This window comes from Pongo abelii, chromosome 1 (genome assembly GCF_028885655.2).
Source record: "Pongo abelii isolate AG06213 chromosome 1, NHGRI_mPonAbe1-v2.0_pri, whole genome shotgun sequence".
NCBI lineage: Eukaryota > Metazoa > Chordata > Mammalia > Primates > Hominidae > Pongo > Pongo abelii.
The window spans coordinates 15360544-15374293 of NC_071985.2; the positions used below are offsets into that span (position 1 = coordinate 15360544).

The following is a 13750-nucleotide window of genomic DNA, read 5'->3' on the forward strand; positions in this document are numbered from 1 at the left end:
TAATGCTCAACTCACCACCCCTCAAGCCCTCTAACTCTTTTCTTTTAAAATCTTTTCCATCTCATATTTCATACGCCAAGCTCCATTCTAGAATAAACTTTTACAACCAAATTATACATCTCTTACAAGTGGGTCATTTTTGAATTGCTGACCTGACCTTTACTATTTTAGGAGGATCAAACAGAAGTTGCTCACCATGAATTCAATAATACTATAAGGCACTGCTCCATTTAGCACTGGTATCTACGCCAGCAACATATACTCACAGTTCAGGGTGAACTAACAGGGACACTAGGAAGACAGCCTTTCCATGAGCCCTTCCCCCTCACCTCATACAAACCCTTTACAACTTTTAAACCTGGAGAATCCTGAAACATGCAATTTCCTTGTCACCAGGTGTGTTATTCAGTGCCCTACATTTTTTCGGCTTGAACTAGAAAACCTCCACCCACATAAGCTGGGATTTGTTCATTAACCTGCATGTTCCTGTCCCAGGTTCACGTTGCCAATGGCGGGCTGGAGTGGGCTAGAGACAGTTGGTCTTTTAAGACTGACCCTCTCTCCATTCTACAAATGACTTAAAACTCAGTCCATTCACATTCTGAAAAAAAGCATTTAAATCTCAACATACCAGAACCTGTAGTGAATAATAGTTGATACTCAACATAGTGCAAAAATCTACTCAAATGATAATTGCACTTCATGTTAAGCAATAAGAATGACCCCCTTCAAAAAAGCTATTCCTAAAATGTTTTGGGGTCTTTTTACCCAGAAAAGGATTTAAGAGTTCACTATTTGAAAACATCCTTTAGGGAAGCCTTTCGGAAAGGGAAACATCCTGCCCACCCTTAGAATGTCTGTGCTCTAATGCAGGTTTGTGCTGACCTGTATTTCTAGATGAAGGCACACCTGGACAGTGAGCTACCTCTTCCAGCACTTCTCTCTCTATTCTGACATACACTGACTGCTGAAAAAAGGTGTTTTAAATGAATAAATGAAAATAAAGGAGTATTCGTAGATGTTCCTTCATCCTGCAGCAGAGCCTCTATCTGGAAACTCCAAGATATGTTCCTTCAATCATTCCTGTGTGGAAATGCTACCAGCTGCCCCACCCTATCAGATGCCTGGGGCTGGCCATCTACTATACAGATTTTTCCTGGTCTTTGATTCTCCTCTTCCCTTCTCTAGCCATCTCCTCCCTAATTGGTGTCCATCCCAGAGAAATGAGAAAGGAAAAGGAAGCAGAAGATATTCTAATCAGTCATTTCTCTTCTACTGGGGCAAAAGGTAGGAAAGAAAAGGAAGTTATTAAAAGAAACTGTTCAGAGTCTCCTGAATTCTAAAGCACTTCCTACAGGGTGTCAATTTATGATGATTGGTTGTGGAATCATGCCAGCTGCGGAAAGAACAGGCTCTTTCAAATCTTCAGAAGACACTTGCACTGCCAGTGGTGATGATTACTCGATCTGGCCATTCTGAAAACCTAAAAAGTGGTCCAGGAAGAAAGGTGAAGGAAGGAGAGGGTCAGGAATTTGTAAGGTAGGCCTGCTTGTTTAGCATTACTGGGCAACAGAAGAGAGTTCTATTGCAGTACAAATTTGGGGGTTACCCTAAATGAGTGGGTCTCAACTAAAGGCTGCCCCCCATGGGACACTGTGGTTGCTACAACTTAGGGGGCAGAGTAGTAAGCTACTGACATCTAATAGGCAGAGGTCAGAGATACTGCTAAACATCCTACAATGTACAGGATAGCTCCCTACAACAAACACTTATACAGCACAAAGGGTTAATAGTGCTGAGCTCAAGAAACCCTGGGCTAAACCAAAGCTTATCACCAAGAATTCTGGTCCAGTCTGTGGTTCAGGAAGCACTTGTGATGGAAGAACTAGGAAAGAGTAGAGCAATTTCACATAACAGGAAGTCAGCATAAAGAGGTAAATGATACAAATCACTACAGAGGCATATTCAAAGCTCCTTGTCCCAGAGGTCAGTATTTCAGGCAGCAGCCATCCATTCATTCAACAAATATTTATTGAGCCCCTCCTGTAGCCCAGGTGCTTTCTGGGCCCTGGATCCACTCACAGATGATAATTTGAAGAATTCCCAGGAATACTGCCAAGTGGTTTGGTTCAAAAATATGGAATGTGGAGCTTGGAGGACTCTTGCCACTGAGAAGAGGAACTGGGCCCTTCCTACTTACTTGTTTACAGTTTAATTCTCAGTTGAATGTTTCACAAAAGCCATCCCTTTCAGACCTAGGAGCCTTTGGGATTTTTAAAAAAGAATCCTAGGCTGGGTGCGGTGGCTCACGCCTGTAATCCCAGCACTTTGGGAGGCTGAGGCGGGCAGATCACGAGGTCAGGAGTTCGAGACCAGCCTGACCAACATGGTGAAGCCCCGTCTCTACTAAAAATACAAAAATTAGCCAGGCATGGTGGTGGGTGCCTGTAGTCCCAGCTACTCAGGAGGAAGCTCAGGTAGGAGACTCGCTTGAACCTGTGAGGCAGAGGCTGCAGAGAGCTGAGATTGTGCCGCTGCACTCTAGCCTGGGCGACAGAGCAAAACTCCTTCTAAAAAAAAATACTATTATTTGGGGGAGCTGGGTAAATTTTAAGCCAGGCACGGTGGCTCACGACTGTAATTCCAGCACTTTGGGAGGCCGAGGTGGGCAGATCATGAGATCAAGAGTTCGAGACCAGCCTGGCCAACATGGTGAAACCCCATCTTTACTAAAAATACAAAAAGTTAGCCAGGCATGTTGGTGCTAGTCCTAGCTACTCAGAAGGCTGAAGCAGGAGAATCGCTTGAACCCGGGAGGCGGAAGTTGCAGTGAGCCGAGATTGCGCCATTGCACTCCAGCCTGGGTGACAGAATAAGACTCTGTCAAAAAAAAAAAAAAAAAAAAAAAGAATCCTTTACAAAATTCTCTTGTCTAGGGTGAAACTTGCGAATCCAAATGACTGAGTTGAGAATACTGAGCAAAGGTAATTTCTGTACTGTTCACAATTACCTCATTTATCTTAACAACCCAAACAAAATCTAAGAATGAAGAGGATACTGGGTCATTCAAATGGTTTCTTCTGCTACAAGGGCAAATGACTTACATCCAGAAACTTTCACTGGCAACTCCTTCAGTTAGGACATAGATAAATCACTTTGAAAGATGACTGAAAGGTGACATAATAGCTTGGAGCTTCCATAACTCACTCTGGAGATCATGAGAATGTTTTTTATTTGTTTGTTTGTTTGTTTTGTAACCATCATCTCTCCCCATTTATAAAGTACAATTACCAACCAACAAATAAAGCAACTAGGTGATACCTACAGGTAATAGATAAGCCTCTTTATTATTATCAATTGAGTAGAAATGGCAAACAGCAAAAGTTCTGCCTTAAAACCTCTTCTGGGCCGGGCATGGTGGCTCACGCCTATAATCCCAGCACTTTGGGAGGCCAAGGTGGGTGGATAACCTGAGGTCAGGAGTTTGAGACCAGCCTGGCCAACATAGTGAAACCTCATCTCTACTAAAAATACAAAAATTAGCAGGATGTGGTGGCACACGCCTGTAATCCCAGCTACGCAGGAGGCTGAGGCAGGAGAATCGCTTGAACTCAGGAGGTGGAGGTTGCAGTGAGCCAAGATCATGCCACTGCACTCTACACTCCAGCCTGGGTGACAGAGTGAGACTCCCTCTCAAAAAACAAACAAACAAACAAACAAAAACCCAAAAAGACAACCTCTTTTGCTACATTAATACATTAATAAAACATTACCTTCTCTAAATTTAAACATAACACCTAATTAATTCACCAAAATGTCAGTTGTCACCTAAAGCGTTATAGTAACAAGGAAATACCTTGGAATAAAGAAGAATCCTCACAGGAATACAGAGAGTGGAATGAGCTGATTTTATTCATATTTCAATGATCACTGTAGCCTTGCCTGCTACTATTTACTCTTCCAGTGAAGCCTGAGAGAGAGGCATTTAAGAATACCTCCAGTGATGCAAGGGACTCCATTTCCACACGGCCCTTCTCTTGTCTTAATTACAAAATATGTTGTACCAAACAGTCATCACTGCTGTAAACTCTCTGGCAAGCCCCCAAATCACAAACCTTGGTGATAACTTCCACAAAGCATATACGGCCAGTCACAAATAGATTTATAAAGATAAAACCTTTTTATGACTTCAAGCACTAAAGAGATGACTTTATGAAGGCCGTCATTTATACCACTGTCTTTTGTTATTAAGGAAGCAGAAAATGGAAATAAGAATAGAAAATTGCTATTTTCTAATAGAAATTTAGAAAGCAGAAATAAAAACTGAGCGTTCTATCCATGCCCATAAGAAATATGGTTTCCAATGGGGTTTAATTTTTATTATCCCACGCCCAGGGTTTTTCAACAAAAAAGAGAATTTGGCCCCTTGTCTTCCTTTTGTAATCAGCTACGATTTTAGCAGCAGAGGCAAGAGATTGGAAGATATACAGATAATTTTTTTAAAGGCTTATACCCAATGAAACACAGTCTTTTAAAAGCAAGTTGCATGAAAACAAAACATTCGAATCCTGTTTCTTACTGCAAATAATTTAAAACTAACCAGCTAACTGCTAGCATACCACTGACCTTTGCCTTGGACGCGAAGGTTTTAGGAATAATCTAAAGATAGACTTTTTTTTAGTGATGAATATGATTAAATTACAAACGCCTGTTTTCCCCTTAAAGACCAATAAATAAGGTTTCAATTTTAAGCAATAAAAGGTCGAAAAAACCTCAAAATCAACAAGCTATTAATCTAGTCTTTATTACAAATGAAAGACGTCAAGGCCCATTTCTCATACTGACTGAGGTGGCAAATGGCAATCTCTTATGTCAAGCTACAGTGATGAGACCACCTAATTATGGTTATATTTATAGATATCTGGATTTCATCATAATCAACCTCTCTCTTACAAAGTGAGAAAAAGAAATGTCCACCTAATTAGTCCTGGTGACATAAGATAATATCTGTCTAATTGATCACAGCATCCTCAAAGCCATTAGCTAGGACCCACGGAAAGAAAAACATTTCAGCTTCTCCACCTGACACCAAACATTCATCTTGCGGGGACCAACATCACTATCTAGAATGATCCCTATAGAACCTCCTTACTGAAGACCGATAAAATCCAGGGGAGAAGGGCGTGAATGGCATCTAAAATGAAGACCCCAAGAATTGTCCTCTATCATCAGGGCTAGGAGATGCAAGGAAGAGTCAAAATCCTGGCTATGTCAGTCAGCATCTCCATCTGAGCCTGGTGAGACCTGACCGAGGGCCCTGTGAGACTTTCAGATACGCGGGGAAGCTACACTGTCTGGGATACTTTGAGTTTCTGATATGTTTCCCACGGTCTGCCACATAGGAGTGTCCTCCATATTTGGCGGTGGAGTGATAAGGATACAGAGAGATCCTGTGTGTGGGAGAGGAAGGGGTGTAAGAGAACGCATCAGAAAGCCTCAGAGGTCCAGGAGAACTCCGTCTCCGGGCCTCTTCCTCGAAGTTGCAAACCTGGGTCTGTATCAGCAGGCAGGGCGGGAGGGGGTGGCTGGACGCCTCACTGCGTGCGCTCCCCGAGGCTGCTGTGACAATGGTAAGAAGACGGACCAGTGGACGAGAAAAATGACGTGAGGGGGTCTTACTTTTGCAGCTCGCTGCCCAGGGCTGGTAGCCATAGTAGCCAGTGATGCGCAGGATACGCTCCTCGATGGACGTCAGCCCCACGGGCCCGCTGGTGAGATCCTCCACGGAGCGCGACCATTTCAGATCCTCCTTAATCGCCTCGTCCACCACCAAGTACTTGAGCTGCCGGAGCTGGGGGCTGATGTCGGACAGTCTCCGGGGGCTGACGTCCGGTGACCTCCTCATGCCACTGAGGTCGCAGGCGCCACGGGCAGGTGGGTGGGCAGGGGGAGCATGGACAGAGAGGAGGGGTTTCGTGAGGAGCAGATCCCAGGGCAAGAGCAAGAGCGCGGCCGGGGCCCTCCGGGGGCGAGCGCCGCGGCAGAGCCCGCGCTGCTCCCTTCCCGCCGCCACTCACCCACTTCCCCGGGCAGCTGTCCCCAGTGCCCTATCCTGGGCGCCTCGGGGCAGTGCGGGTTGGGGCGAGTGGCGAGGGAAAGAATGACTGAAACTTCCCGAGCAGCTCCGCCGCGCGCGCCGCCCTTCCCCGAGCCCCAGACTGCCCAGTGTCCCAGCTGCAAAGGGCTACCCCGGCGCTCCGGCCTCCCGCCCGCCAGCTCGCTCACCCACGCCCGGGGCGCTACTCACACAGCGATGCTCTTGCCCCTGGGTGCGCCGCTGGGAAACTCTCGGATCCCCATAGGCAAAGACAGAGTGGGACCGGCAGCTCCCAGACTTGAGGCGGAGGGGCCGCGGGCCGGAGCTCCCTGCAGCCGCTAGCCGGGGAAGACTGGGGTGCGCTGCCCACCGAGGGTCTGCGCCGCGCCGGCAGCCCCGGGCCGCTTTGTGCGCGCCCGCGCGGTCTGTCCCCGAGCGCCTCAGCGGCGTGCGGCACGATGCAGGCGCGGCGGTTCAGCCCGGTGAGTCCAGGCCGGCCCGCGCGCTCGCCGCAACGACCCGGCAGCCGAGGCAGCGCCGCGCCCCACGCCCGTCACCGTCGCCGCCGCCCTAGCACACCGCAGGCGTGAGTCTCGCTGAGGCCGGGAGAGCCCTCCCAGCCGTGAGCTCTCGAGGCACCTGGTCCGGCAGGGAGGCGTCGGGTCGGGGCGCACAGGGGCCAGGCGGGGGCGCTGCTGCCCACCTCCCGCCTCCAGGGCGTGCGCTCCGCCCCGGAGCCCGCACCTCGCGCCCGCGCTCCGCCTGGAAGCCTTGGGGCACCGGACGCGCTGCTCCACCCTTCTCTTTTGACTCAAACCCTGCCGCTCCCAGTTCAGTACTTTTTCTCTCTCTCTCTCACTCTCTCTCTCTCTCTCTCTCTATATATATGTATATATCTGTCTCTCTCTTTCTCTAAATTAGCAAAACTACTTGGAAAGAAAGAAACCTGGTTCCATGCTCAGCATGCCAAGTGAATAAATGGCGTTTCATAGGCAACGCTGAGACACAAAATGTATTAATCTATTACGCTGTGGGGATCTCTCAGTCAGACCTGGTCCTCAGAGAGCTTACTTTCCCACTGATGATGCAATTACTAAATCAGTTATCTCTTCATAGATTTCCATTTTAAAAGCTTCTCATCTTTTTCCTTACCACCCCACTGCCCCCGACGGCCGAAAGGCATTCTCTTCAGACTACCTAATCACCTTTCATAATATTATTTTTCATCGGGGCAAATTTAGAAAAGATAGAAGTATGTGGAGAAGAAAATATCCATTATCCAGCCAAAAATAACGACTTTCAATTATAAACGTATTCTCTTCCAGGCTTTTTTTCCAATGCAAAATACAGTTGTCACAAAAATCGGAATGAAATTGTACACACTATTTTATGTACTGCTTTTTTATATTAAAATCATATTGTGTAGCAGCAAACTATGAATAGAGGGGAACTTTCTCAACTTGAAAAAGAACATTTACAAAAGCGTACAGCTAACACCATGCTTAATGGTGAGAAACTAGAAGCTTTCTTGTTAAAATAAGGAACAGGGCAAGTATGTCTCTACTCAGCAATCTTTTTCAGCATCATACTGAAAGACTCAGCTAATGAAATTAGACAAGAAAAGGAAATTAAAAGTATACGTATTGTGAAGGAAAAGGTAAAAGAAAACTGTCTTTGCAGCTGACACGACTGTTGATGTAGAAAAATCTCAATTGACAAAAAAAACACAAACTCTCCTGTTACTAATAAGCAATTATGGTAAGGTTGAAGGATACAAAATTAATGTACAAAAGTCAACTGCTTTTCTATATACTAGCAACGAACAATGGGAATTTGAAATTAAAACCACAATACTATTTACATTAGCACACCACTCAAATGAAATATTTAAGTACAAATCTAATAAATATGTACAATATATGAGAAAAACTACAAAACTGTGATGAAAGAAATCAAAGAACTAAATAAATAGATATTTTATGTTCATGGATGGAAAAATTTAATATTGTTAAGATGTCAGTTCTTCCCAACTTCATCTATAGATTCAAAGTAATTCCAATCAGAATCCCAGGAAGTTATTTGGTGAATATCACAAACTGATTCTCAAGTTTATATGAAAAGGCAAAAGACCCATAATAGCCAACACAATATTAAAGGAGAAGAACAAAGTCTGAGGACTGATATTGCCCAACTTCAAGACTTACTATAGTTACAGTAATCAAGACAGTGTGGTATTGGTGAAAGAGCAGACAAATAGATTAATGGAACAGAATTGAGAGGCCAAGATAGACCCACACATAGAGTCAAGTGATCTTTGACAAAGGAGCAAAAGAAATCTAATGGAGAAAAGATCATCTTTTCAACAAATGGTGCTAGAACAACTAGACATCCACTCACAAAAAAAAAAAAGAAAGAAAGAGAGAAAAAAAGAAAAGAAGCTGGATCCATAGATACAGACCTTACACCTTTCACAAAAATGAACTCAAAATAGATCATAGACCTAAATCTAAAATGCAAAACTGTAAAACTCTTAGAAGATAAAAAGGAGAAAACCTAGGTGACCTTGGGTTTGTAAATGACATTTTAGATACAACATCAAAGGCATGATCCATGAAAGTAAAAATTGGTATTGGACTTCGTTAAGATTAATAACTTCTGCTCTGCAAAAGACACTGTTAAAACAATGTGAAGAAAAGCTACAGACCACTAGAAAGTATGTCAAATCATATACATGATTAAGAACTGTTATAAAAAATAAGAATAATTAGAACTCAACAATAAGAAAATGATCCCAATTAAAAAATTGGCAAAATAGCTGAACAAACATATCAATAGAGATGATATACAGATGGTAAATCAGCACATGAAAAGATGCTCCACATCATACATCATTAGGGAATCACAAATTAAGACAAAAAAGTTGTATTGCTATACACCTACTAGAATGAATAAAATCCCAAACACTGACAACATCAAATGCTGGCAGGATGTGGAACAGCAAGAAGTCTCTCATTCATTGCTGGTGGGAATGCAAAATGGTACAGCACTTTGGTAGACAGTTTGAGTTTCTTACAAAATTAAGCATACTGTTACCATGCAACCCATCAGTGATGCTCCTTGATATTTACCTGGATGCGTTCAACACTTAAGTCCCCACAAAAATCTGCACACAAATGTTTATAGGAATTTTTTTCATAATTGCTAAGATGTCCTTCAGTAGCTGAATGAATAAACACACTGTGGTACATCCATACAAAAGAATACTCCATTCAGTGATAAAATGAGCTATCAAGCTGCAAAAAGACATGAAGGAAATTGAAAACATATTGCTAAGTGAAAGAAACCAGTCTGAGAGAGGCAAAACTATGGAGATAGTATAAAGATCATTGGTTCCCAACGGTTGGGGAGAGGATGGGATGAACAGGCAGAACACAGAGGATTTTTAGGGCAGTGGACTGATTTTGTATAATACTGTAATGGTAGATATATATCATTATACATTTGTCAAAACTCAATGGATGCACAACCCTAAGAGTTAACCCTAATGTAAACTATAGACTTTGGGTGATAGTGATGTGTCAATGTTGGTTCGTTATTTGTAACAAATGTACCACTGGTGCAGGATGTTGATGTGGGTGGAGAGAAGCTGTGGGTGTGTGACAGGGGGAAGGTATTTAAAAACTTTCTGTACTTTCTCCTCAAATTTGCTGTGAACCTGAAATTATTCTTAAAAAAAAGTCTATTTTAAAAATTTCATTATGCTGCTTTTCTATGTCACTATGTTCTTCTAAAATATTTTCCAGTTGTATTAAGGTTAAGTGACAAATAGAAATTATATACGCTTACAGTGTAAAACATGATGTTTTGATATATGTATGGATACACAGTAAAATGATTAAACCAAACTAATTATCATATCTGACACACCAAATACTTAATATTTTTTAAGAGACCATGTAAGATTTACTCTGTGAGCAGTTTTCAAGTATACATACATTATTGTTAACTATACTCACCATGCTGTATGTTAGAACTCTAGATCTTATTCACCCTGTCTAACTGAAACCTTGTACACTTTGACCAACATCTTCCCATTCCTCCCCATAGTCATAGCTTTTAGCAATCACCATTCTGCTCTCCGCTTCTATGAGTTCAACTTTTTAAAATGTTCCACTTGTAAGTGAGATCATGTGGTATTTGTCTTTCCGTACCTGGCTTACTTTACTTAGCACAATGTCCTTCAGGCTTATCCATGTTGTTGCAAATGACAGGATTGTCTTTTCTTTTTGAGGCTGAAGAGTATTTCATTGCATGTGTCTGTATAAATATATGTGTATATATAATATTTTATTTATCTGTTCATCCATCAATTGACACTTAGGATGATTTCATAACTTGACTATTGCGAACAGTGCTGCAATAAACATAGGAGTGCAGATATCTCTTTGATATACTGATTTCATTTCCTGTGGATATATTCCCAGAAATGGGTTTGCTGGATCATATGGTAGTTCTATTTTTAGTTTTCTCAGTTACCTGCATACATTTTCCCATAATGGCTGTATTAATTTACATTCCCCCCAACAGTTTATAAGAGTTCCCTTCTCTCCATAGCCTCACCAATACTTGTTTTCTTTTGTCTTTTTGAAGAAAGCCATTTTAAAAGGTGTAAGGTGATATTTCATTGTCATTTTAATTTGCATTTCTCTTATAATTATTGACATTGAGCATTTTTTCATATACTTGTTGGCCATTTGTGTGTCTTCTTTTGAGAAATGTCTATTCCTGTCTTTTGTCCATTTTTTAATTGGGTTATTTGTTTTGTTGCTACTGAGTTTTTGTGTTCCTTATGTATTTTGGTGATTAACCTCTTATCAGATATATGGTTTACAAGTATCTTCCTTCATTCCTTATGTTGTGTCTTCACTCTGTTTATTATTTCCTTTGGTGTGCAGAAACTTTTCAGTTTGATGCAACCGTATTTATCTATTTTTGCTTTTGTTGAGTGTGCTTCGGGGGTCATATCAAAAAAATTGTGAAGTGAAGAGTCAATTTTTTTTAAAAAAAGCAAAATTGACAAACCTTTAGCTAGACAAACTAGAAAAAAGAAAGAAGACTCAAATAAATCAGAACTGAAAAAGGAAACATTGCAACTGATACCACAGAAATACGAAGTATCTTAAGAAACTACTATGAACAACTATACACCAACAAACTGGATAACCTAGAAAAAAATGGATAAATTCCTAGAAACATGCAACTACCCAGACTAACTAATGAAGACATAGAAAATTTGAATAGACCTATAATTAGTAAGAAGATTGAACCAGTAATTAAAATCCTCCCAAGAAAGAAAAGCCCAGGACCTAATGGCTTCACTGATGAATTCTAAAAAACATTTAAGAATGAGTTAATATCAATCCTTCTCAAACTTTTCCAAAAAATTGAAGAGAAGGGAAACTTTCCAATTTATCTGAAGAAGGCAGCTTACCATAATACTGAAGCCAGAGAAGAAGGCTACAAAAAAGGAAAACTATAGACCAATATCCCTGATGAACGTAGATGCAAAAGTCCTCAACAAAATACTGGCAAACCAAATTCAACAGCATATTAAAGGGATCATACACCAAGATCAAGTGGGATTTATCCCTGGGATGTAGGAATTGATTAATATACACAAATCAATGTAATATACCACATCAATAGAGTGAAGGATAAAAAAACCACATGATCATCTTATTAAATGTAGAAAAAGCACTTGACAAAATTCAATATCCTTCCATGATAAAAGCTCTCAACAAATTAGGCATAAAAGGAATATATCTCAACATAATAAAATCCATGTATAAAAACCCACAGCTAACATTATACTCAATGATGAAAAGTTAAAAATGTTTCCTATAAGGTTTGGAACAAGACAAAGATGTCACTCTCATCACTTTTATTCAATATAGTACTAGAAGTCCTAGTGAGATCAACTGGACAAGAAAAGAAATAAAAGAAATCCAAATTGGAAAGAATGAAATAAAATTGTCTTTTTTTGGCAGATGACATTATCTCATATATATATATATACATAAAATAGATCATATATATGTGATATATATCTCCCTAAAATCTCCAACCAAAAAAAACTGCTAGAACTAATGAATTCAATAAAGTTACAGGATACAAAATCAAAATACAAAAATCAATTGCTTTCCTATACACTATACACTATACACTATCTACAAAGATCTGAAAAAATATTTCAAGAAGTAAATCCCATTTATAACGGCTACCAAAAATTTAAAATTTTAGGAGTAAATTTAACCAAAGAGGTAAAAGATTTGTTCATTGATTTTAAAACATTGATGAAAGAAATTTAAGGTGACACAAATAAATGGAAATATATCCCATGTTCATGGATTGGAAGATTAGTATTGTTAAAATGTCTATAGCACCCCAAGTTATCCACAGATTCAATGCAATCCCTATCAAAATTCCAATGCCATTTTTTTACAAAAATAGAAAAACAATCTTGAAATTTGTATGGAACCATGTAAGACCCTGAATAGTCAAAGCAATCTTGAGCAAAAACAATGAAGGTGGAAGCATCACACTACATGATTTCAAAATGCACTGCAAAGCTATAGTAATCAAAACAGCATGTTACTGCCATGGAAACAGACCTATACCCTAATGGAACAAAAGTGAGAGCCCAGAGATAAATTCACACATTTAGTCAAATGATCTTTGGCAAAGATGCTAAGAACATACAATGGGGAAAGAAAAGTCTCTTTAATAAATGGTATTGGGAAAACTGGATAACCACATGCAGAAGAATGACATTTGACCCTTATTTCAAACCATATACAAAAATCAACTCAAGATGGATTGAAGACTTAAACATAAGACCTGATACTATCAAACTCATAAAGAAAGCACAGGGAGAAATCTTGACATTGTTCTGGGCAGTAATTTTTTGGATAAAATATTATTCTCACTTGCTGTATTGTTATTGTATAGCTGTTATAATAATAAAAACTACAAAGCCATTATTTTAAAAGTAACAAGTAATACCTGGGTGTATAAATTAAAAATAAGATCCTTCATAATTCTACATAAATTTGACTCTTCTTTTTGTGAGATCCTTAGAAACAAGGTGCTCTCTCTCTCTCTTTCTGTGTGTGTGTGTGAATGCATGCACACTTTCGCGTGTGCCAGAAAGCTTTTAATCCCTTTTCTGAGACTGTAGGACAAGGCTCCTTTTTTCCTTATACCTGAAGTATTTCATCTTAAGCTAGTCTTGAACTACTACAAAGAACACCTCATCGAATGTTTCTCAGAGTATCCTTAGGGGATCATTGAGCACAACCTGACATGAGATCACTCATGACAGTTGTTTAAATGCTAATTCTGAATCATCACCTCTCAATGTGGGCATAGGAGTTGTAAATTTCACTGAATTCATTGTAGATTCTGGATATTAGCCCTTTGTCAGATGAGTAGGTTGCGAAAATTTTCTCCCATTTTGTAGGTTGCCTGTTCACTCTGATGGTAGTTTCTTTTGCTGTGCAGAAGCTCTTTAGTTTAATTAGATCCCATTTGTCAATTTTGTCTTTTGTTGCCATTGCTTTTGGTGTTTTAGACATGAAGTCCTTGCCCATGCCT

General features: G+C 40.6%; 1 protein-coding gene across 1 annotated transcript in view; it reads right to left on the reverse strand.

Moving 5' to 3' along the window:
• The window catches only part of SLC35F3 (solute carrier family 35 member F3), a 414885-nt gene extending 408284 nt beyond the window's left edge, over nucleotides 1–6601 (reverse strand). The window contains exons 1-2 of the mRNA XM_024252542.3: nucleotides 6308–6601; nucleotides 5680–5909 (exon numbers count right to left, since the gene is read on the reverse strand). Of these exons, the coding sequence (XP_024108310.1) occupies nucleotides 5680–5909; nucleotides 6308–6360 (283 nt within the window). The 5' untranslated portion in view covers nucleotides 6361–6601. The remainder of the gene's footprint in view (nucleotides 1–5679; nucleotides 5910–6307) is intronic.
• Between the last annotated feature and the right edge of the window lie 7149 nt (nucleotides 6602–13750).